At 40.2% G+C, this 26,717-nt stretch overlaps 2 protein-coding genes and 1 long non-coding RNA gene across 4 annotated transcripts; 1 reads left to right on the top strand and 2 right to left on the bottom strand.

Moving 5' to 3' along the window:
* The first annotated feature begins 5,353 nt into the window (after positions 1–5,353).
* Positions 5,354–7,004, top strand: LOC131218740 (uncharacterized). The gene is made up of 2 exons (XM_058213493.1): positions 5,354–5,720; positions 6,442–7,004. Exons 1-2 carry the CDS (start codon positions 5,411–5,413, stop codon positions 6,720–6,722), a joined length of 591 nt encoding a protein of 196 aa, XP_058069476.1. The 5' UTR covers positions 5,354–5,410; the 3' UTR covers positions 6,723–7,004.
* Positions 7,005–10,340: 3,336 nt separating this feature from the next.
* Positions 10,341–11,106, bottom strand: LOC131218742 (uncharacterized). 2 transcript variants are annotated; one of them, XR_009157848.1, is made up of 3 exons: positions 10,988–11,106; positions 10,805–10,916; positions 10,341–10,435 (listed from the first exon to the last, which is right to left on the bottom strand). It is a non-coding gene; the product is annotated as an uncharacterized LOC131218742 (long non-coding RNA). The 2 variants fall into 2 exon arrangements; XR_009157847.1 differs by lacking the exon at positions 10,341–10,435 and adding an exon at positions 10,447–10,629.
* A 1,357-nt stretch (positions 11,107–12,463) lies between these two features.
* On the bottom strand, positions 12,464–18,993 carry LOC131219154 (uncharacterized). The gene is made up of 4 exons (XM_058214162.1): positions 18,931–18,993; positions 18,172–18,325; positions 16,975–17,100; positions 12,464–12,726 (listed from the first exon to the last, which is right to left on the bottom strand). Exons 1-4 carry the CDS (start codon positions 18,991–18,993, stop codon positions 12,608–12,610), a joined length of 462 nt encoding a protein of 153 aa, XP_058070145.1. The 3' UTR covers positions 12,464–12,607.
* Between the last annotated feature and the right edge of the window lie 7,724 nt (positions 18,994–26,717).

The raw sequence follows: 26,717 nt of genomic DNA, 5'->3' as shown, positions 1-26,717 counted from the left end.
AACTGAGGTCAGGCTGGTTCAAGTTGAGCATGTTGAATTTTAAAAGCGTAGAGTCAAGTTAGAAGGAAATGGGCTGTGAGTTGGTTTTGAGTCGCCAGTTTAGCAGGACCTATTGCCATCCCTAAATTACTAGAGGTAGCAATGGCCCTGCAACCTAACCCGGCCAGTGGCTGGCCTCTAAACTTGGCGTGAGGACCAGGCCAAACTTGATATATTGACCTAATGACCAGACCAGAACTGGGCCAAAAGGCCTAGCCCGTTGGGCCGAACCAGTCACCAAGTGGGACATTATTATACAAAAATAATGGATTGTTCAGGGACACTTGTCAGCTGTTCCCATTCACTGCGTATCAAGAGTGATACTGCCAGAGTATCAAATAGATCTTTCTACTTCAGCTCGTTCAGCGCACCACCCTTGCAACATATAGGGGAAGATTAGGGATTTAGGCAGTTGAGCCATTACATTTTTTACTGTTTAAATGTGCTTTATACCGTACGTTTGCACAAAAAAAAAAAAAAAAAACACCCGCCTAGCAGTGTTTTATCAACAAAATAATGAATACATGACATAAGATGTGTATTATACATGTATTTGCTATCTATGCTTTGAGCTAAAATCTCAAGTAAGACAACCAAACAGCCTATGTTTGTGGGCAGATTGGATAAAAAAAAATATATAAGTGCCTTAGTGTTGTATAGTTAATAATTTTCTTCACAACCATTGCCATTGCATGCATGGTCCCATTGATAAACCAACCTGCTTCGTGTGTGGAAAGATGACTACACATTAGGTGGGCCACACAATAAAGAACAATTTAAAGCATGCTGAAAACTAGAGCTGTCAATGAGCTGGGTTAGGGTCAGGATGAGCTCAATTAATCTTAACCTAAGCCTAAGTCCAGCTCGGGGCATGTGATGGGCTGAATAGTCCAGCCCGAGTCTGACCTGGGACATTTATAGAAAGCTTGACCTGAGTCCACCCGAGCCCTGAATATCTCCATGGATAAATGATATTTTGGTGTGCCTCATGTGTGAGGGAGAGGGAGAGAATGAAAGAAAAAGGAGTAAAATTAGGTTTAGAAAAGAACTATCGGGCCAGGCCAGATTTATGAGCTTTTGGGGTGCTAAGTTCGAGTTTGCCCTGATTTAGATTCGGGCTCCTTATTTAAGCCCAAACCCAGCCTAATACAGGCCTAGGTCGAAGGCCCATCAGGAATACCAAGCCCAAAACCTCTAAATTCATATGGTGCAGCTGTTATGATCCCGATAGTTTAAAGAGCCTAGCTTGATGTGTTCCATCAATTTTAACACCTTTAGCGTATAATTAGGTCCTTAATAATTGGTATCAAGATCAACTAGAATGAAACCATAAAAAGAAAAGGGCTATCTAGTTAGCTAGAGTGCAGCAGCCATGCCATGAAAATGGCTGCCTAAAGAAGAGGCTAGAGTGAGAGTGCCATCTTAGAGTGGGCTGCTCTAGACATCAGTTGTGGAGCATAATGGAATGCTACGATGTCAACGATATAAAGAGCCTACCTTGACTCATTCCCTAAATGTTAGGACTGTTTTTAGCATATTGGTTCAGTAACCCTAATACATGGCCCACCTAAGTTTTGGATTATGATGATTTTTGCTCTCTAGGAGCATCTAATGGACAGTTTCAATTGCTCAGTGCCTTTAGGGCACTTCTTGTACTGGGAACCTTGGTTGGGCCTTTTATGATGTTTGTGAGAAATCCACCCCATTCATCTGTTTTTTCAACTCATTTAGAATGTGAGAAAAGTAATGAGGTGGATCCAAAACTCAAGTGGGCTACATGAGATGAGTAGGGAATGAACAACCACCGAAGAAACATGTATGGCCACAGTTTTGTATCAGGCTAAGTTTTTTGTGTTTTCAGTTTATCTAGAAATGACGTTATAATGGTTTGGATGGCATGTAAACATCGAGGTAGACTCCACAAAGGTTTCAATGATAGCCATTTCTTTCTCCATTTTTCCTTCAAATGTAGATGTAGCCTTCTTGAGTTTTGGATACACCTCTTTTTTGTCTCATGTCCCAACCATCGTAGCCTCACCTAGCTTACTCTACCAGCTTCCTGCAAAAGCCTTTCACAGTCAATCCGCGTCCCGAATATTTTGACCCAAGAAAAACCCAGGAATTGCTGAGCAAGTATGGAAGAAAGCTTCTCGCATGATGATTTATACGCACGTGAAAGGTATACTTGAAACACGCAGGTACCTCAAGCGTATCTGTTTATCTTGTGTCACCTACTCCTGATGGGTCATTTAATGGAAGAAATACACAAAACCAATGTCCTAAATGGTAGATCGAACAACATCTAACATCCAAATTAGGTCCGGATTGAATAAGGTTAGAGGAAACGGAAATTGAGGGGGAAGCTGTAAAGATCCAAGCCATATGTTTACTTGATAAATTCAAGCCATTGCTTTATTAGTAACGTAGATTTTAAAATTTTCAAAAATATACATTCCCCTTTCAATTTTAAGGTCTCGCTCAATGTCTGGTCTCAAAAAACATGGTAGGTCCCAATAACCACTTCCCCTACAAAGAAATAAGGAAAGTAGATAGAGACAGGTAACAGATTGGGTACTGATATATTCCAATACGCGGTTTAGGTGGGCCCGAGAAAGGCCAACATGAAGGGACATGAATTGTTTGGTGGTGAGATTTAATTGGGTCATATGCTACCTGTCATGGTCACATATCTTACAGTATATAGCCATTCAAAGTCTCAAATCTCACATGTGCTACGCTACTATGCATGCACTGCATGTGGATTTGTTTGGCTTCCACTACCGGGGGGACGAGCAAATCTCTGGGATTTGTACTTGATCATTTTTAAACAAAAGAGATGTGATGAAGATTAAATGTAGAATACATGATGTAAGATTTAATTAAAAATAAATAATAAAAAAGTATCTGATGTACCTGTTCAGACGTAGTAGATAGTGAGTAAGCTGCTTCTAGAATGATCCATGCCCACTTATTAGTCCAACTTATTACCTTGGCTGTCCAACCCACCACTTATTATTTCTTTTATGTTTTTAGTAAGGGAAAAGTTTATTATTTCTTTTTGGTTTTTATTAAGGGGGAAAATTTTCAGAGCAAAGAAGCCTATCCACAACGGTATGGATCAATTATCTGTTATCAAGTTGGACGGTGGAGATTGCTATATGGCTTAATTTGCGTAGCGCACGTACTTGTACAAGCCAAACTCATTAGGTGGCACAACGTGTGAAAACTTGAAAGTTGTGTGCATGATCAAAACCGTTCATCATCTAGGACCGGCCACGCAGATGCTCCTGCTGTTAAAAATAAATCAAGGGCTTAAAAATAATATTCAATATTTAATCATCAATCCGGAAACTTTTTGAGACTCACTCCATCATGGTACCCATCGTTTCAAGGGTTCAGATTTTGGAAAAATGTCCTCGCTTGAATAAATAAATACATCAGGACCTTTTCATTTGTCCTCCTCTCAATCCATCGGAAAAAGGAAAAGCTATATGCGAGAGTGGGAAGTGAGTTTGTAAGCAGTGGAGCGCGTTGGATCGTGTCACAATACCAGAACTATGTGGGGGCTACCTTTCGTGAATATACGTAACATCCACTTCGTCCATCAGGGGCAACCCCTCGATTTTAGACTTTGTGGAGAAATATATTACTGATCCACAATTCCATTCGGCCACACCACAGGAAACAATTGAAATGCAACGCTAACCATAGGTTTTCATGGGATTGGCTATGGTTTTTCATACCATCTAACCCTTTCATCAGGTAAAAATTACCTGGATGAAGCGATTATTCCAAAATTCAGACTAATCCAAAACTCAGTCAGGCCAGACAGTGAGCTTAGAGGTTTCAGTCGTAATTTGATATGTTTTCCCATGATATTGCTCACTGGAGTTGCAGATCGGTCTGATATTTGAAATGTACGGAGAAAATTAGATTATTCATCTGATGGACGGAATAGATTTCAAATAAAACCAAGGTGGGCCCTACAGATTTCCAGCGTTATAGCCGCTTCCGGTAACACGTAATGGATTCGAGTCCAAGGTGAGCTGCTAAAATCAACACCATCCTTTCTATTTCTTGGCGAGCGGGCAACCGCAACTGGACGGTTGCAGTGAGTGTAAGGTAGAATTACGTAAATACCCTTCCTGTCAGTTAGAAAACTAATCTGTAAGTCAATGCAAACGAGTGTTATGGGATTTCTCCGTCATTTCCTAGCTGAAGTAAACCATACGGTGGCCGTTGATTCTGACAATCATTACTCTCATCTTTCTTTTCCGTGTTAGGAGGAGAACCTCATCTTTCTTTTCCGTGTTAGGAGGAGAACGGCAACATGATACAACGATCCACACAAACTAGGGTTACGCATCAATCGTGTCCATCCATCTTTTGATCCATAGCATGGATGGTTTATATTATAAAAAACCCACCTATTGGACCTTATCATCCGTCTGATCGACGGTACTCAAATAAACTCTCTAATGGGCTGTTTGATTTTCTAATTACGGTGATAATTTCAAGTAAATGGGTAATAATTATTCACCTTTGTATTTTCGGTTGGATTTACATGGTGAAGTTCACATCCACCTTCATTTATAACACTCCTCACATCACCGGAGGATAAAAATGCTATATCGTGGGGTCCTCCATGATGTGTGTGTCTTATCCACACCGTCCATCCCTTTACCCAGCTCATTTTAGGGCATGAGCCGAAAAATGAGATAGATCCAAGGCTCAAGTGGACCACACCAAAGGAAACAATGGGATTTGAACTCTTATCATTAAAAGCTTCTTGAGGACCCCGAAAGTTTTGGGTCAAGCTGATATTTTTGTTTCCCCTCTATCCGTAACTATGTGACCTTATGAACAGGTTAGATGACAAATAAATATCAATGCCAGCATTAGGGAGAAAACAACTTTCAACTGTTGATGTCTATATGATTTTTCATCTGAGCTTTGGTTTTGCTTCATTTTTGGGTTCATGCTTAAAATGTACTGTTAAATAGGATGGATCGTGCGGATAAGTCACGTAAATCATGATGAGTCCCAAATATATTAAATAAGTAATGACAAGATTTTGATGGACCGAATTTCAAAACCTAATTCCTGGCTTATTTCAAATAGGTGGAGTAAGTAATAATTACTTATTACCACGTATTTATAAGGGAAATTAAAAATCATACAACCGTTTGGATATATTCACATTCGTCATGGTAAAGGTTAAGCAAGAACCTGGCTACTTCCAGTAGTTAGAATCTTCTGGAAGAGCGCGAGGGTACTTGTTGGGAAAAAAACATCCCGTAAATTCCCACCCTTTCCTTCCCCTATATAAACAAGGCCCATCTCCCATCTTTCTCACAGGTAGTTCCTTCCAATGGAGAATCAGGCTTCAAGAGGCAGGGCTGCAGGCTATAGGGGGAAGGGGAGACAACAATCGCAAAACCGAAATCAGAATCGTAATCTCCGGCAGAATTCAAGCCAGAACCAACTGCATCGAGAAGCCGATGGGCCCCAGTCAGGCGCACCGAGGGAAGCGGCCGCCCATCTGCAGGATTCGGGCCGAGGTAGATCGTTCACTGAGCCAGCCACTCCCCACTCGGCGACGCCTAGAGGGAATCGCGGCGCTGGTGGCCGGGGACGCGGCGGGAGAGGTGGGGCCCGCCAACCGAGTTCTGCTGCGAGTTGTGAGCATTTCTTCCACCTGTAATTTTTTTTTTTTTTTACTGATGATCGTGACTCAGGACTGACTGGGTTGGTCTGGGCTGGACGTGGATTGCGTCCTACCCCCGCCCGGACGGTAATCCTTCCGGGCAGGGCTCTGTGGGGCCCACCTTGATGTAAGTGTTTTATCCACGCCGTTCATCGCTTTTCTCAGATCATTTTAAGGCATAATTATAAAATCGAAGCAGGTCCAAAGCTCTAGTAGACCACACCAAAGGAAGCTGCAGTGATAATGATACCCACCGTTGAAACCTTTCTAAGGGCCATCGTGATGTTTTTTTTACTATCCAAACTATACATAAGGTCATGTAGACGTTGATGAAGTGAAAAAACAAATATCAGCTTGATCCGAAACTTCTCCATCTCCCAAGTAAATTTTAATGGTGGACGTTCAATCCCCACTTTGTGGTCCACTTAAGCTCTGTACCTGCCTAATTTTTTTTGTCTCCGAGAAGAACGGCGTGGATAAAACACTTAAATCAAGGTGGGCCCCACAGAGCCCTGGCCGGACGTATTGGGTAGGACGCAATGACTTGTCTGAGCTGACTGCATATCACGTGCCGACGTTGGCACATGTGTGAAATCCAGCTGCTATTCAGGTGTGTGCCACCAATAGCAGCTAGCTCGATCAATCATCTTGACTATGATTGTATTTATTTATTATTATTTTTTAAATCTATGCAGCTACAAGGGGAGCCTTGGAACAAGCAAGCCAACCCACACCCAATTCCTTTTCGATGAGCACCGCAACTACTACCTCTGTTACACAGATGGCTGGTGCACCAAACGGATATAGCTGGTCCCACCAGGGCTCTGCGCTTATCTCGTGGTGTGTGGGGTCGACAGTAGGCAGACTCAACTATATACACCCCACCTTCGTCAGATTCATCATCTTCTTCCTCTCAGAAATCATCATCTTCTTGTTCTCAAGAATCATCATCTTCTTGTTCTCAAGAATCGTATGATTTTCGATGTGGATGACCATGCCCCAAAAACTGTCCAGATTACCAATCTTGGACCCCTTAAATTTCTCTCTGGTTTGCTTTTTCATAGCTAGTTTACTTTTGAGTTGGAGTGTGCTTTAGAATAGTTGTTTTAAGCAGATAATAAGAGTGTTGATATTGTGATGGTTTATGTGTGTTGCTTGTTTCATGTACTCTTATTACAAGACTCATTTCTACTATGGTTTGTTATTTGAGTGTTTGAAAGGTGTTGTTACTCTCCTAATAAATTTTACTTGTGTGGAAGATTTTCTTGTAAATTATCAATGATGTTTGCTATCACCACGTCATCTGAGCTTTTCGTTAGGTGGGCCACACGGATATTTTGGTATCCCTCAGTCGGACAAAACAACAGGGCAAGCTTTTGTGGTACCTACCCATTTGGTTTGTACATTGGGCAAACTTGGGAGCAAAACAGCCTGATTTTTTAGCTAGATATTTAAACAGTGTGGCCCACCTGATGGAGAAGTTAGATATTGGATGCGTGCCATGTGGGTGTGTCGGTCGTGCCTGTGTGCTCGTGTGACTCGCTGAGTTGGTAGTTGTAAGTGTTGGATACCGTTAAAAGCAAGATCTAGACTATTAGATTATGGAGCTCTATTGCGGATGGAATGTACTCAATGATGGGCTGCCTCTTAACGATTGCAAATGGTCAGTTGGTTCGAGCAGAAAGCCGGTGTGATCTGTGGTGCATGGCATATTGAGGGTTCAAATCATGTGGCATGGATGGCCCACCGTTGGATAGTCTTGATCATTTTCCTGTGGTGGGACTTACATTGCAAGTGGTTGATATCTTGCTAAACACATGATCTTTTTGTATTATCAAATAGAGGCAAAATGATAATTTCTTTATTTCTTTCTTTCTTATTATTATTATTATTATTATTATTATATTTTTTATTTTCTTATTTTTTAAATCATGATGGGAAAAAGTGCCGTTTAAGATGGTCAATGGTCAATGACCTGAATTAGTCAAATAAGTAAACCTTACTATATTTTATGAGTCCTACAGCTGTACACCAACCGAGTTAGCGCACATGATTGCCAATTGTGGCCAATAGTAATGCCCCTTGAAGAGAGTTATTGTCTTGTCTTGCCCCCACTGTTGATGCCAACTCCATGTATCTCTTGAATGATATGTTTTTGCAACAAACTCCGTGCAATGCAAAATTATTTTTCATTGGAAAGGAAACCGTCTTGAATATGCAGGTCACTGCATTGACCCTCCTTATATCGAATCCATCCGTCTTTGCAGTTGTCGTCATCGACATATGAGTCATCGAGTATATCATCGAGGTATTTGAACCTGACAACTTTGTTGCTCATGGTCACTAACAAGTCTACATGTCGACTAAGCGCATTAGCCACTTTGCTCCGACGGCTGTGGACAGAAAAAACCGTCGGCATTATCGACAGCGAATAGCCGTCGGCGTTTCTCATAAAAAAATTTTAAAAAAATTAAGAATAATAATTAATTGCCTAATCAACTCACATATCCAAAACTAGATATACCCATTTCTCCAAGGCCCTAAACCAACCAACCTATTTGAGAAGGTAAGTCCACAAAAAAAAAAAAATGAAAGAAATCAAAATCAGATATATCATCCAAATTCCAAACATAAAAAATCAATTATAAATATTTCCTAAAAATCATTGGTATTTACTCAAATTAGAGCAGTGAAAGAAAGACAATTCAATGTCATAATTAACCATTCATGTGTGGGCCACTGATCCGAGGATTACAACTGCTATTAAATCAGGATAATCATTGGGCTATATGACCTATCAAGATCACAATGGTTTTGTAACTGCAATATGCTGTACATAACCCTTCATCTGCATAGAAATAAAACAGAACAACCATTTCCAAAGCTTCAGCTCAAGAGTCTAAAGAAAAATAGCAGGAGTGATTTTTGAGACATGTACCATACATGCTACAGCCTGCATATGGGGGATTTGTACCCTACCTGTGTGAAGAGATGTCTATAACATACCAGTGTTAATTCAGCTCCAATTTATCAAACAACCACACGTTATAGTGGCCATTTAGACATGATGCCATATCAAATAGGAAGAATGAGAACACCTTCAAACATTATATGACTTTCCAATTTTTTCCTGCAGGGACAACATCTGCTGAATGTGTGTAGATGGTTAATAAATTGGCGTTGAGATGGATGGACACAGTCGCATCCCTCAAATCATTTGAGCTACAGCTAGGACACACATTTGGATTTTGTCTACTATTTGTTTGTTATATATATTCTCAGAATGTGACTGTCCGTTATATAGTGCCAGCTATATATATATATATATATATATATATATATATATATATATATATATAAGGCAATTTGAGATTGAATTTCATGTTCACAGCAAGGGAAGGGAGTTAATTTCTATATAACCTAGGGTACGAGGATTTTGAATGGTTGAAGTATTTATTTGTCAGCCCCCATCCTAGTTCAAAGAAGATTGGAAAAGCATCGGGAAGATTGGCAAAGATTATAGAAAACAAAATAGAAGTTTGTTCCAGCCGTGTATGACCATATTAAATGACATAACAGCGTGGCTCTATCATTCAAAATGCAGCCTAAGAAGAAAGAATGATAAGTGTTTTCTGTTATCTTTACCTCATTAACTTGAAGGCATTCTGCTTTTGCAACTTGTAACAACCTCTTTGCCATCTGCCATGCAAACACCGAAGTTCTATGGTTAGCAGTTACTATAACTACTAGTACTGAACAGCGGAAAAACAACATTTATACCATATTACAAACTCCATCACACAAATATCTACCAAATATGAATATATGCAATATCATTAATATGTGACGGTTTACCCCTTTCCCGAGTTTCCCCAAAATGGTCGTTCTGCTTTGATTCGCTGGATCCCACTCAAATCTTGTGTTTTGATTCCCAAAATAGGCCTTCATCTAGTGTAAATAAGTTCCTATATCCAATCTAAAATAAGTTTCTAAGCTCCAACAAGGGCCGAAAGAAGAAAAAAGTGAAAAGATGAGAGAAAAATAAAATAAAACGATCGTCTTATTGGTGAGATTACTCCGCTGGTTCATCCATGTTAGGATCTCACTGATGAAATTTTGGACCATGAAAAAATTTGTCATGTCCAACTTCTTTGGGGTTGAAATGGATAATCTCTTACAGACAAATGAAAATGCATTTTGATGTGTGAATTGATCCACAGCGATGGTAAATGGGGGCCCGCTTGATTCCTACACCAGAAGAATGCCACAAGCAAGATACCCTTCTCATCACCATTTGGATCTTGTCAGAAAGTAGTAAGATTCACCAGCTGTGACTGTTCCAAACAGCAATAATCCATAAAAAGCAATACCTCAGGTCATGGCTTTGAAACTCTATTTGGTAGCGGAACTCAGGATGCCTCCCAATTGAATAATCCAGCCTTTCTAGATCTCTACGAGATCCATGCTACACATTGTGTTATTAGAAGACGTAAAAAATTGTAGGAATGAAGAAGAAATATTTAAAGACCACGAAATCAGATAAGATAGCAATGGAACACATAAGCAGAGTGTTTAAGAAACTAACATCTCTCGCATCCGTCCTTCCAAATAAAACCACTCAGCCTCCTCGATCTCCAGTAGCAAGATGGTCCCTGCTCTTATCAAACTCAATTGCTGATATTATATCAACTGCAAAAGGTAAAAGGGTCAGTCAACATGTGAACAACCAAATTACAGGAAAAAAAAAAAACTGCCAAGAAGATTCACGTGAAGATAATTTAAGAGAATCTCCATCACAAGACGCGGGGTATATTGTCTGTGAAACCACCAACTGTGATGTGCGCTATCCCTTTGACGCCTCCCTTGTTAATAATGTCAAGCACCTATTTTGGTAATGAAGGTAAGATGCTAGAAATTGCTGAAGCTCTAAATATTCACAAAAATTCAGAGAAGGGTTACACAGTTGGGCAAGTCTGGCCTGAGCGTGCTTAAGCCCGCCCGGCCTGGATCGACCGCACCTGGTTGCAACCCCAGTTGAGAGAAAAAGGTACTTAAGACTTGTTTGACATATATGACGGTTGGAGCCATTAGAGCTTCACCCAACGTGATTGGTTTGTTGCTGCCTCCAGGAAGTTGGTCCTTCAAAGAAAGGCCGCTTTAAGCCAAGACCCTGTGCAGAAATTATGAGATGAAGTACCAACATGTTCTCATTCAAAGAATTTTATTAAAGAAAAGAATAACCTTCTAACAAGGGAGAACCCATTAGAATGAACCCCGTTCGATGGAAGACCAATGTTGTTCTCCAACTACAATGTTTTTCCCGTCAATGACCGAGTCCTTTTTTACAATGCCAACTGCAAACCACTGAGGTCATATTCTCCATCTGCATAGAAATCCGGCATTTCTGCAGTCTGCAAAAGCAAACATTAATATGTAATTATGACATTCTGCTTGAGGATATTCTGTTGAAGTACAAACCATTCTCTTTGTTCCACGAAAACAGGTGGCTATAAACTGATAAGAAAAAGGAATATTGAAAAACTTGTTGAGTTAGAAGAAAACTAGGTTGACCCTGTGAATAGTTGAAGAAACAGAAGTGAGGATTTTAAGAATCTGCAAGGGCCATCTCAGAGTCTACTCGCCCATGTTTCATGTTCACAACAAAGAAACACAATTCACATCCATGCACCATGTGACGATGCCAAAACCAGCTCCATTTGGTTTGGAGTGTAGTGTTCCATGTAAATGTTAAAAAGTCAATGGTCAAAGGGACTGAATTGTCTCTCGTAACCTTGAAAATCGACATTTAACTGGTTTGTTTGGGTGATATCAATTTTCAGATTCTTTGAGTAAAACCTTGGAAATGGAAATCAACTCTAACCCGGTGCCCATTCCTTAAGAAGATGAAGCACAACTTGTTTGGCCTTGATCCCAAAAAATAATAATAATAATAATAAGATTGATTCAACTCATAGGCGGGCTGCCCCAAAATCTCTAAATTCACGCGGTATGACTCACTTGAGTTTTAGAATGATATGATTTTTGAGTTGAGGATTTTAGCATCTGAGTTGGTGATAAATCTCAACATTTCCCTAATAGAAGTATAAAAATCAAAACTACACCTTTTTAGCTCTGTTTCTTGAGAAATATGAGTGATTTTCACCGTTTTTTATGACTTTTGTAACATTGGAACAAGACACAAAAACAAACATGTAACGAAATGGGCTAGGTCTGCAACATAACACAGAGTGAAGTATAAAAACAAAATCATTTGTGCTGTTCCATAAGTTATTTTCTGGTACATGACACAGAGTAAAATGATCATCAACAGAGGCTATGGCATTTTTTTCTTACCATGGCTAGGTCTGCGCAAGCCGAATTGAATGGCATCCATGTCAAAGATCCAAACCATTTATCAATTAGTGCACACGCCGTTAAAAATTCCTTGCATCAAGAACTAATATTGGTCCACTTCACTAGGCAGAATACACTTACACAAGAAAAATGGGTGGTTACCAAAAAGTCCAGCAGTCCAAACTAAAATTATATGCATCAAGAACACCCAATCTCTATGGAACCCACAGTGAAGTATTTGTAATTAGCATCTCTACTTTGTCCATCTACTAATACACATCATTAAATTCCATCGTACATGACAAAAATAATATAGATCAAAATCTTAGGTGAGTCCCACGTTGTGAGCAATGTAAAATCAGGACTAAAATTTATAAATTCACTTCATGTGGCCCACCTGAGTTTTTTATTAGGTTGATTTTTGAGATGTACATTTATCATTGTGGGGATCACCCGACCAAAGAGGAAAGGGATTGGCTTAGTACAACAAATTTATTCAAGTTTTGCTTACTGGGGGGAAATGAGAATACTTGAAAGAGATTGCCCATATGTGTCATGGAAATGTACAACAAGCTTCTCAACAGGGACAACAGCCATCAAAGCTTCAAGCATTGGAACAATCATGCCTGCAACATAAGAAAGAAGCATGTAAATAAAATAAAATAAAATAAAAACCAGAATAGTATCTGGTCAGGCATGCCAAGATCTTAGTTATCATGCATTCAATCTCAGTCAACAAAGCATTTCCGGACCTTCCATTGTTGGGCCCTATGACATATGGGGCACAGCCCAAAAATCACACTGGTTGGGTGATCCAAGCCACTGATTGTATGCTTCTGAGAATTACACCTCCAGCCAAATGTCAACATTAGATAGGAATTAATATGTCCCTTGATCAGCGGCTAGGAACATCTGATTTTTGGAGTATGGCACATTCAAGGCAGGGACAACAGATGAGCAGTCCAGATCTCATACAAGCATGCCGCATGTACTGAAATTGAGCACTTGATAAGAAATCCAATTATTAACAGTTAGTAGTAAGCATTGGTCCACTCCTAGCAAAAATAAAAGAATTAACAAAATAAAAAATAAAAAAAATTTAACATCAGTGCTCAAAACATGCATATTCTGCAATGCAGCTTTTGAAAGTATGGAAGTTAAGGAAACCCCTCCTGTCTAAAGTGGACAGATTAATTATTCTTTTAACTTCACAAAATTTTGGAGATTTGGCACAATAGTCTGTGATCCAGACCATTCATTTGGTGGGTGCCACCACGATTTTGAGGAAACCTTCCACTTAGGAGTAACATTTAATTGTACCTGAAATGGAAAAAAATGACTAAGAAATTATGGCATGCCAGATGATAGAAGGTACTACTGACATAATGACTGAGAAATCTGTGACTCAGAAAAGGGCAAACATCACAAATATCAGCTTGATCACATTCAATCACCACTGTTACTTGTGGTGTGGTGATTGAATGTACAAATTATGGTCCCAGTTTGCACGTATCTTGAACCAAAAATTACATTTATTTGCAATGGTCGGTGCCACAATTAAGTCGATTTCATTTGGGTTAATGGCTGCCACCTGTATATCAAGCATGCCAAAGTATCAAATACCTCTCCCTTTTCATTACATGATGCAATCCATATCTTAAACATGCAACAAAAACAGACCCAAATGGAATTAATCATCTTAGCTTGGAGAATTCGAGCATGCACTCAGCAAGCACAAGGAATAAAGGAGACTAGTGTTCACACCCCAAGTGCAGGGTTGTGACGTAGTAATAAACTCGGTAAGACCGAGGTCGAATCCCAAGGGACTGGAACCTGTACGTTATCTGAAACTAAATAGAACTAGAACTAGACTAAGATGAAATTTAAATCGATTGTAATTTGCGGAATAATGGTAAAATAATTATCTAAAACTTAAAGAATTCAGATTTAGGAAACTAGGGATTCAGAGGTCCACTTATAGAGATCAGGGGGATCTTATGCCTGTTTCAAGAACTCAACTGGACTGAGTCCCCTCTTCATCCAGTTAAAGGGTGTAACCATGAATATCAAACTGAACTTCCTTTGATATAGTTTTCAAGAGATGAAAGGTATATGAATTAGAATGGATTCCATCACCAAACCATGCCCAGGAGACAAAGCAAACAACAGAATTAAACTAATTACCAACCAATCAACAATGCATGAAGGTTAGGAAGGGTACCGTCATCCGACCATGCCCATGAGACGATGGTGAACAACAGGGCTTCCTGACATCATAAACATCAAAAGGAGGAAGAAATACTCAAAGCCATCGCAGATCTATTGTAATTTCAGTCACAACAAACCATAAACAAAACTGAAAGTATTCCTTTTAATTGAACTAAAATCAACATCAGTCAGTCTAAACAAGAGGCACAAGCAAAGTCTCTCCCATCAGACTACAAGCTTCACCTCTTAGCCCTAGCTAAGAGGTTTAGCCCAACATAATTAGGATGGATCTCATAAACATCATAAGACAAAAACAGCAAAAGAAGAAAACGAATCTGAACTTTCTCTTTTTCTCTCTCTTGTGCATCCACGTCCAGCCTCTGGTCCCCTGCAAAAATCCCCCCTCTTTCACTTCTTTCTCTCTCCTTCTTATAAGCAACCGAGGTCGGCTGGGAGGTGCTGAAACTCCATGCTGAAGTTTCCTTAAGCAGCAACAAGTGGTTTAGGGAATTCGGAATTTCTGCAGTATGCGCAGAACCTGTTTCGGCAGCCAAGAAAACAGCACCTATACTCCCACTTTCTAATCTTTCTTTTCAAAGAAACAACGTCCCTTGGGGAATATTTGGATGATCTACACGATGGACGGTTTAGATCATCCATCTGATTAAAGATAGTGGCCCACAGGATTCCGGAACATCCGGAAATCGCGGACGTGCGGAAACAGGGCCCTCGAACTGACGCTGGACGTTGGTGGGGCCCACTTCTTGGTGTTTCCTGCAAAATCCAGTCCGTTCATTGGATTCTTCATGTAAAACCGGTCGGACATGACTGTTTTTACTCTGTTCTGGCGTGTCCCACCAGATTTCTCCTTACACCGTCGATCTTCCGTTTTAACAGCTGAAATCATCTCTCCATTGTCTTCTGGAATTCCGCCTCCTAGGCGATGGTTATGCCTATACTCTAGAGTGAATGGACGGCTCAGATCAGTCGTACAATCGATCATGGTGGCCCACGAGGATTCGTCCGCAACCCCTGTTTCGCAACGGGATTGCGAAATCCTGGTTTGAGCGGGTCAACTGTGGCTGACCGGTTTGACCGGATTTGGTGCGCCGCGCGTGCTTCTCTTGTGATGTACTCGTGCACCGCAGGATAAGGTCCACTGTGATGCATCTTGGAAATCCGTTTCGTTCATCCACTTCCCCATATGATTTAAATGATTGAGTCCAAAATTGAGGCATATCCAGAGATCAGGTGGGCCCCAGATCGGCAAATTGTGGGCTGATCTGTCCGTCGGGCCACTTCCACAGCGATCCAATGGATGATTTTTGATGTGTACGGTTAATTTTTTATCTTTAGGCTACATATAGAGTTTTGAACTGAACGGATGGTGGGAACCCTACGATCTTGCATTATGGACGTCCTTCGGGCTACTTGAGCATCAGTTTCTCGATTTTCTTGGATCCTTGGCGTGCAAATCTGTCGATCTTGGTCCTCTGGAGTCCATCCCTTGCCTTTGGTGTTATCAGAGCATTAAATCTATGCTTTATCATCCTTTTTTCAGTCTAAGCTCATACGTACACTCTACATCACAAACACGATTAAATCAGCCATTAAACGGTATTATGCTTGTAAATCCAGGTAATAACTGGGGTCTAATATGCAATATTTGACCCTCGACAACTAGCCCCTGACTTTAATCCAATACTAATTACTTCAACTAGAAAACTCTATAACAACAAATAAAATCAATTTTTAAGGTGTGTTTGGATGCACTGGTGGATTGAATTGCAAGCATTCAATTTAATCAGAGGAAAATGACAATAAGTAATGATTTTTGCTATTATCAAAGATGAGGGATCACCTACCACCACCTGCAGGTTCAATCAACCTACCGCCCATTTTTACAATCGTTTTCTATTGAATATATGGTATTTTCAACAGAAAAAATGGATGCAAGAAATTTTGACTGTGTGAGAGATTGGTTGTATTGTACTTCCAGCCTCTATCAGGTGATACAACCCTTTTCTCTAAACATCCTAATTGACATTCCTAATGCTATCTCCAGCATATTATGACACTCATCCAGAGGCATAGATCCATTTGATTGCAGGGATGGTGGACACCTTACATGACTATATAGGACACTAATATCTTGCATAGGGTCAGACAGATAAGAAGAGTTGCTGCTATCCAGAACGTCATCAAACTCACCTGTGTATGCAAAAGGAATAGAATTTGCAGAATTTTCCTAGGGGAAATGGTATGGTCAGATCTGAAATGGCTATAATTGCATCTCCCAAAGGATTCAAGCAATAGGAGTTGTATGATCATCAACCTGAGCCCATTCAAATGATCTCCGGGTTTTCAGTTTGTATGAGATACATGGTTTAGTGATCTAGACTCTTGATGTATTTCTTTTCTTAATTGCCTATTTTCAGGAGGCCAATGGAAGGGTTATGATTATGCCATCAAGGATCATTTTTTTGGGTCATGGTCCATCCATAGTGGGGCCAGATCAACAATCTAGATCACCAATAAGGATTTTTTGCATATCCCAGTTATTGATTCAACAAATAACTATTTAATCATGTCCACACATAAACAAACATGAGGCACATTAGAAGTTTCTTAAAAAAAAACAAAAAAAATAAAAAATAAAAAATTACCTAATCTGTCGATGACAGTGGAGAAAGCACTGATTGCCTGAAACTGATATACAATGAGAGAAAAGTCACCAAGGATGTGATTGAAGGCAGAAACAGATTGGTTGATCACTCCAAACTCAATTTTGCCTGACAAATACATCGGAGCAACAACGGCAGCAGGAAGATTCTGAATGTGGTAGCGATAACCATTGGTGAAAAACTCCAGATTTCAGGAAGAAATCAATAGTTGTTGCAAAACAAACATCAGAAACCAAATTCATATCATAATAACACAATGGTTTGTGTCTAATTCCTGAAAAAATCCACATGACAATTGGCAGTAACAGAACATAGGAAAAACTGACACATGACAATTAAGACGGCCAATCCTGGGCTCTACCTTGATGTTTATATGCCATCAAAACTGTTTATAAGGTTTTTACCACTTGGATGAAGTAAAAACACACACACAAAAAAAAAAGTCCTGATACGAGACTTATGTGGCCATACAAATGTTTAAACGGCGGTCACTGAATCTACCCTGCTTCCTCTCGTGCGGCCCACTTGAGAGTTGGATCCACCTGATTTTTGTTCTCCTATCCTAAAAGGATCTGAATCAATCCCAATAAGGTGGGCCGGTAGTAGAGCAACCGAGAAACTCAAGACACCCGATCATGATAGAATAGCTAAGAAGAATGACAGAACCAAGACGTTAGGTGGAACACAAAGTGGGGATTGAACGTCCACCATTAAAAATTCTTGGGAGCTGCAGAAGCTTGCGGATCAAGCTTATATTTGTATTTTCACTTCATCCAGGTCTACATGACATTATGAATAGGTTGGATGGTAAAAACACATCACGCTAGCTCTTAGAAAGGTTTCAACGGTGGGTACCATTATCACTGCAGCTTCCTTTGGTGTGGTCCACTGGAGCTATGGACCTGCCTCCTTTTTAGTATCATGCCCCACGATGGGCCCCACAGATCCATGCCCGGACGGATTACCGTCCGTCCGGGCGGGGGTAGGAAGAAATCCGCTTCCTTTTTAATCCTTCCTAAATGGAACTGGAAGGGCAATCAATGCCATTCCACATTGCCGAATCTCGACATTGTTACAATCAATGTCAACAAGAACCACGGCCCAATGAGAAGAAAAGAGAAAGCAATGACAGATGGAATGGATTTTGGAATAAAAACAGGGATTTCGAGAGAAGCTCACCCACGGCAGGAGAGATATGCCTGAAATCCTTCAAAGATTCGGAGCTCACCCACAAGCGGAAGAAGAAAATGAGAAACCAGGCAGAGGGAGAACGTCGTTCGAAAGAGGGATTTGTAAAGGCAAAGGGCGTCGTTCGGAAGAAGAAATCCCTCCTCTGAAATGAGACGTTACTTTCAAATCCGCAAATTATGAGTTTTACACAATTTAACACTCAACTACATTAACAACCATACATTTAAGGGACCATTTACTGAATGATTAAGATAATTTTATTAGGAAAAATTAAAATATTAACTAATAACAACTAGATCCATTATTTAGATGGTCTGGATAACTCTATATCATTTCCAATGTTATTATAAATGAGTCACCACTATTTTACATCAAACACAAAACTCACAAACTGTATTGTTTAATATGTGACGTCACTTGCTCTTTGGATCTGGCAGGGCTCAAAGGGTCCCACCATGATGTATTTGTTTTAATCCCCGCCGTCCATCCATTTATAAATATCATTTTAGGATCAATCCCAAAAAATTAGATCTATATAAATCTCGAGTGGACCACACCACGGGAAAAACAATACAGATTGAACGTTCACCATTGAAAACTGAAACTTCGGCTACGGATTATCCGTCATAATATCTGATAGCTAAAAGCAATAGCCAAAATAGCTACGTGTCCGCCGACTTCGCTCAGTTTTTTGGTAGCCTATCTCACACATTGGCTATTTCTTTCAAACATTACTGAGTTTCTTACCGTAGAAGGATACTGGCATACTCTCTTGAGACAATATACCCCCAATGCCAATATATGAAGCATTATATTCAAACTTCAAATAATTTACTGAGGCTGGGAAGTACGAGGACTAGAATAGTGGATAGCATTTGCTTAAATTCAGCAAAACTTTTGTCGGCTTGGTCAGTTTATTGAAAATGTCTATTCTTCATGTAGTTGATGATCGGTACCACGATGATATTGAAGTTCCTTACGAACCGACGACAAAACATCGTCAACTCGTGAAAACTTCACACTTCATGAATGTTTGTTGGAACCAACCATTCTCTGATGGATTTCACATTCTCTTTGTTCATGTGAATGCACATGGACGTCACGACAAAGCCCAAAAACAAAAGGCTCTCTATCAAAAAGTTGCACATCTTCAAATTGATGTATAACTTATTCTCAGCGAGCACTTCAAGCACTTATATGCGTCACATGGTTTGCCTCACTCTGATTGTATATTAAGATATTATTAAAATAAACCGTTATGGATCGCCCAATGAATGATTTCAAAACCTGGTTCATCAACCTAAAAAACGTACTAGATGCATTCGAAAGTTTGAAGAGCATAATCAACCATTCATACAGACTACCGTTAGTTTTACATGTTGTTTTCCACTCATTACCCAGCTGAATATGAATATGATGGTAGCCGCTCCTCAAATCTAATTTGAAAAATAGTTTCGCCTTTCTAGTATATCTAACATATCGTCTAGCCATGGTATAAGAAATTCGTACTTTATGGTGATTTTATTTATTGTTCGGTTGTCGATGCACATGCACCAACACCCATCCTTTTTACGTGGCAATAGAGCTGGCATGACATATGGGCTCATGCTCTTGCATTAGACCCTTACGAATCAATTTCTCCACTTGTCTTTGTAAAATTTCACACTCTTTTAAACTCATTCGATAATCAAGGTGGTTAGGTAAGCTAGCTCCCTGAGTTGATATGGTACTGAATATCTCGCATAGGAGGCAACTCATTAAGAAGGTCATCGGGCCAAATTGCCATAAATTCTCGCAAAAACAGTTTCAGTTTTTCAGGAATAATCGTAGGTTCTACTTCTTCACCTTTCACAGTCAATGCATAAACTTGTCGTATTTTCTTGGATTCCTTCATAAAGTCCTATATGGCTAGGAGAGAACGCCCCTCTACTTTAGAAGATTCGGGCTACTCATCCGGGTCTGTAGGGGCGAGTATGGTTTTTCGACCATCCTTGACGAAAATGTATATGTTATCTCGTCCCTTATAAGTGGCATCACAATATGATTGCCATGGCCGACCGATTAATATATAACAAGCCTCCATGTCAACTACGTCGCATACTATTTGGTCTTTATAATGTTTACCAATTGAGAGGAAGCTAGTGCATTGTTCAGTTACCTCCTCTCGCTGACCTTCTTAATTTAACCGATTGTGTATGGGGAAAGATGTCATTCTGTCTTCAACTGCAACTTCTCCACAATGACTTTAGAGACAATATTTTCATTGCTCCCTTTATCTATGATCAGATCATGGACTTTACAATTCATTGCACACCCTATTTGAAAGATATTATGTCACTGCAGGTGTACCTCTTCCTTCGACGTATACAATAATCGTCTCACTATTAGGGATTCACCCTGATCTTGTGAAACTTAATCTATTTTGTCCGTTTCGTCATTCACGACGTGTTCCACCTCATTAATCTCTGGGTCTTCCTCTATATTTTAAGCGCTTCCATTATTAATGGTTATGTTAGCCACTGCTACTAGATACACGCATTTGATAGGTGACCCAATTGGTCACGTTGGTAATAATAATTTGGCATTAGCCGACCATAGGGGTTCGGAATCCTGCTTAAATTGCCAGCAGTGGTCGCTGCTCTTTGGGGTCTCACATGTCCACTCCCCAAATTTCAGTTCATAGGTGTAGGAGGTTGATGACGCCCCCTGCAGGTTCTTTCCCCTTAGCCTGTGGTGCTCCCTACGAAGGACACACCGTGGCTACCTTATTAGTAGAATAGGCCTGTATGTTAGATTGTTCAAGTTGCGCCTCAACTCGGTGGTCAATTTGATCTCTTCATTCATCGTCCAAACGAGCTGCTTCTGAACTCGATCCTGGATCGTAACATGCAAATCTCCGTTGAATCGAGCGACTTACTGCAATTTAGTCTCAATTAAATCATTTCACTCCATCAAACGATAGAATTCATATGCATAATCTCTCGCTGATCGACTATCATGCCGACAATTTTGGTATTATTGGAACAATACTTGATCGTAATCGATGGGGAGGAATTGTGTGCGCATCGATTGTTTCATCCGATGCCATGTGCGGATTGTCACCTTTATCTGCCTTGATCACACGAGTTGAAGTTGTTCCTACCAAGTCGAAGCTCCGCCCTTTAACTTATAAGTCACAAGTTTAATTTTATTCTCTTAAGGGATGTCTATTTAGTCGAAGAAGTGCTTGACTTCAAGCAACCAATCGAGGAACTCCTCAAGTGGAGTTGGCAGTTGAAGGTACGAAGATCGACTTTCATCCTAATTCTTAATCTGGCTGATTTTCGCCTCGTCCAGAGTATTGGAGGAAAATGTCATCTATCTCCTTGTCGCTGAATCCCACATCCTCAAGTATGATTTCGCGATTCACCGCCGGCATCGCCCAATGTTGAGGGTCAAATATTGCATATTAGACCCTAGTTATTACATGGATTTACGACCATGAAAATGTTTAAAGGCCTATTTAAATCGTGTTTGTGCTGCAGGGTGAATTTACGAGCATGTGACTGAAAAGGATGTTAAGAGTGTGGATTTAACGCTCTGATGTCACCAAGGTAAGGGAAGGACTCCAAGGGACCAAGATCGACAGATTTACACGCCGGAGATCAGAGAAATTCCTGTCATTCACCTTAAACAGGCCTAAAAGACGTCTAGAATGCAAGATTACAGGGTTCCCACCATCTAATTGGCTCAAAACTTTATACAGGGCTTGATGACTCTAAATTAACCGTACACGTCGAATTTCAGCCAGTGGATCCCTTTGGAAGTGGCCCAATGGACAGATCAGCCCATAAACCATTGATTTTGGGTCCATTTGATTTTTGGATATGCTTCAAACTTGGGTTCAACCCATTAAATGAGGTGATAAAATGTATGGATGGAGTGGATCTCTCAGAAACATCACCGTGGACTCCAACTGAGTTAGGGTGTGCATGGTGCACAAGTGCATCAGATGTGCATGGCAACTATATCTCTTTCTAAAACGGGTTGGTCCCGTGACTGACTTAAAAACGGCAACTGCCATTTTGTTCTTCCGCAGACAGTTGTGCAGGGGCATTTTTCGGAAGCTGGTGGGCCACCATCATAGACCATCTGTCCGATTCAAGCCGTCCATCTTGTAGAGGAGCTCGGGACAGTCGAACTCATTGAAAACTGGGACTTTGGCTACGGATTATCCGCCATAATATTCGATAGCTAAAAGCCATAGCCAAGTAGCTACGTGTCCGTCGGCCTCGCCCAGTTTTTACCCCAGTTCTTTGGTAGCGTGCATACAATTCTATCTCACACATCGACCATTTCTTTCCAACATTACTAAGTTTCTCATCGTAGAAGGCTATTGGCCTACCCTCTTGAGACAATACACCCCCGATGCCAAAATATGAAGTATCATATTCAACTTCAAATAATTTACCAAGGTTGGGAAGTACGAGGACTAGAATAGTGGATAGCATTTGCTTAAATTCAGCAAAACTTCTGTCGGCTTAGTCAGTTCATTGAAAATGTCTATTCTTCATGCAGTTGATGATCAGTGCCATGATAGTATTGAAGTTCCTTACGAACCGACGACAAAACATCGTCAACCCGTGAAAACTTCACACTTTATGAATGTTTGTTGGAACCGACCATTCTCTGATGGATTTTACATTCTCTTCGTTCATGTGGATGCCCATGGACGTCACGACAAAGCCCAAAAACAAAAGGCTCTCTATCAAAAAGTTGCACATCTTCAAATTGAAGTATAACTTATTCTCAACGAGCACTTGAAGCACTTATATGCGTCACATGGTTTGCCTTGCTCTGATTGTATATTAAGATATTATTAAAATAAACCGTTATGGATCGCCCAATGAATGGTTTCAAAACCTGGTTCATCAACCTAAAAAACGTACTAGATGCATTCGAAAGTCTGAAGAGCATAATCAACCATTCATACAGACTATCGTTGGTTTTACATGTTGTTTTCCACTCATTACCCAGCTGAATATGATATGATGGTAGCCGCTCCTCAAATCTAATTTGAAAAATAGTTTTGCCCCCCTAGTATATCCAACATATCGTCCAGCCATGGTATAAGAAATTCGTACTTTATGGTGATTTTATTTATTGTTCGGTTGTCGATGCACATGCATCAACACCCATCCTTCTTACGTGGCAATAGAGCTGGCATGACATATAGGCTCATGCTCTCGTATTAGACCCTTACGAATCAATTTCTCCACTTGTCTTTGTAAAATTTCGCACTCTTTTAAACTCATTCGATAATCAAGGTGGTTAGGTAAGCTAGCCCCCCTGGGTCGATATGGTACTGAATATCTCGCATAGGAGGCAATTCATTAGGAAGGTTATCAGGCAAAATTGCCATAAATTCTCGCAAAAACAGTTTCAGTTTTTTAGGAATAATCGTAGGTTTTACTTTTTCACCTTTCATAGTCAATGCATAAACTTGTTGTATTTTCTTGGATTCCTTCATAAAGTCTCATATGGTTAGGAGAGAACACCCCTCTACTTTAGAAGATTCAGGCTACTCATCCGGGTCCATAGGGGCGAGTATGGTTTTTTGACCATCCTTGACGAAAATGTATACGTTATCTCGTCCCTTATAAGTGGCATCACGATCTGATTGCCATAGCCGACCGATTAATATATAACAAGCCTCCATGTCAACTACGTCACATACTATTTGGTCTTTATAATGTTTACCAATTGAGAGGAAGCTAGTGCATTGTTCAGTTACCTTCTCTCACTGACCTTCTTAATTTAACCGATTGTGTATGGGGAAAGATGTCTTTCTGTCTTCAACTGTAACTTCTCCACAATGACTTTAGAGACAATATTTTCGTTGCTCCATTTGTCTATGATCAGATCATGGACTTTACAATTCATTGCACACCTTATTTGAAAGATATTATGTCACTGCAGGTGTACCTCTTCCTTCGACGTATACAACAATCGCCTCATTATTAGGGATTCACCCTGATCTTGTGGAACTTAATCTGCTTTGTCCGTTTCGTCATTCACGACGTGTTCCACCTCATTAATCTCCAGGTCTTCCTCTATATTTTAAGCGATTCCATTATTAATGGTTATGTTAGCCATTGCCGCTAGATACACGCGTTTGATAGGTGACCTAATTGGTCACGTTGGTAATAATGATCTGGTATTAGCCGACCATAGGGGTTCGAGATCCTGCTTAAACTGCTAGCAGTGGTCGCTGCTCTTTGGGGTCTCACATGTCCACTCCCCAAATCTCAGTTCATAGGTGTAGGAGGTTGATGACGTCCCCTACAGGTTCTTTCCCCTTAGCCTGTAGTGCTCCCTACGAAGGACACACCGTGGCTACCTTATTAGTAGGATAGGCCTGTATGTTAGATTGTTCAAGTTGCGCCTCAACTCGGTGGCCAATTTGATCTCTTCATTCATCATCCAAACGAGCTGTTTCTGAACTCGATCCTGGATCATAACATGCAAATCTCCATTGAATCGGGCGACTTACTGCAATTTAGTCTCAATTAAATCATTTCACTCCACCAAACGATAGAATTCATATGCATAATCTCTCACTGTTCGACTATCCTGCCGACAATTTTGGTATTATTGGAACAATACTTGATCGTAATCGATGGGGAGGAATTGTGTGCGCATCGATTGTTTCATCCGATGCCATGTGCGGATTGTCACCTTTATCTGCCTTGATCGCACGAGTTGAAGTTGTTCCCACCAAGTCGAAGCTCCGCCCTTTAACTTGTAAGTCACAAGTTTAATTTTATTCTCTTAAGGGATGTCCATTTAGTCGAAGAAGTGCTTGACTTCAAGCAACCAATCGAGGAACTCCTCAAGTGGAGTTGGCAGTTGAAGGTACGAAGATCGACTTTCATCCTAATTCTTGATCTGGCTGATTTTCGCCTCGTCCAAGGTGTTGGAGGATAATGCCATCTATCTCCTTATCGCTGAATCCCACATCCTCAAGTATGATTTCGCGATTCACTGCCGGCATCGCCCAACGATCAGCATGATTATGAATTATAGTGCTTATCGGAGGCGAATCATTGTCATGAACACAGAGTCGCCTTAAGGCTTCCGTCATGCAATCAAGAGCAACTTGCAACCCTTGCATGACTTGTCATTCTCCCATTGCACCACTTCAAAAGCTGCGGTTGTTAAAGGATGATTTCCTGAAGCACTGTACATGAGATTGTTACTTGATCCGTCATTAGAAACCATCAATCCGAAGAAAAGCCTCACCCTAATACTAAATTGATGCAGGGAAGGACATGATGAGGATGATCACCATCTTCCTTGAACGATAAACACCTTCAATCCACAAGGCTCTCTTGGATCCACAAGAGAAGTTTCTCGAATCCATGTGAGAAACAAGAAAAAATTTAATTTTTTATATTAAAAATGATCCAAAAAATTGAGTTTGCACGCTGAAGTACCCTTAGATAAACCCTAAGACAATTAAATAAATAAGGAAACAAAAATTGAAAAAAAGCACAAATTTCCTCATTCCGTCGATCGATCGGAATGACACAAATCATCTAGATATTAAAACCCATAAAATTGAATTTGTGCTAATTGGTCGATTAATTGAACAATGTAAAAATTGTCCAATAAGCTTTTTCATCTAAATATGAATTCCGATCGATAGACTTGATCGACCATTTCTGTAATGTCCTGGATTTTCACTGTTTTGGATTTCCCAAAAAATCCTTAATTTTTTTATGCAATTAACTTATATTATCACTTACGGACTATTAGCACTCAATGTTAGTTTATACACGAGTGGTACCAATAAAGAACCGCACAACTCTAATTAATCAACCATAGGAAGTTAACAAATCTGCTCGATCGCTTGAACATCAAGTTTAGGCCCATGATTTACTCACATAGGGCCCAAATTAAACCGACCCGTCGCTAACTAATCAAGATAATTATAACTAAATTAAATATCTAACCGAAGCCGAGTTAGATAAGGCTCAGATCTTGACTAATAGACCAAATCAACCCCGTTACTCTTTTAGTCTAAAACCGATAGTTTAGAGTAATCATGACCAAATCTCCACTTTCACTAGTTATAAATAGGCCACACTATGAACATAGTTAATCCAAACCCTAATCGTTGCCCACGAGAAATCTCAATACCTAATTCATTCTCGAAATGTCCCGATTTTCTGAACAAGCTCTAGACCGCTCGTTAGTGGGCCACTAGTTCCAAAACTATAGAATAATATCCATCTTACTGGGCTCGACGTCAATCGCGAGAGTCAGACCTATGTAGTGTCCAGAACTGCTCAACTTGAGTCAAAAGACGAGTGTATGAGAAGTGCAAATACCCTAAAGGAAAAAGCTGAAACTTAAGTGAATTGGCTCATCCACTCTTATGCAAAGTTGAGAATTTCGGACCATCGGTTTATGACCAAACTTCACTTGTAGAATAAGGATATTTCTCTACTTATATCCGTATAACCGCGGCCCCGATCGAGGAATGATGACCG

This window comes from Magnolia sinica, chromosome 11 (assembly GCF_029962835.1).
Source record: "Magnolia sinica isolate HGM2019 chromosome 11, MsV1, whole genome shotgun sequence".
NCBI lineage: Eukaryota > Viridiplantae > Streptophyta > Magnoliopsida > Magnoliales > Magnoliaceae > Magnolia > Magnolia sinica.
The sequence above is the reverse complement of the archived record's forward strand: the minus strand, read 5'-3'. Positions and strand labels throughout refer to the sequence as shown.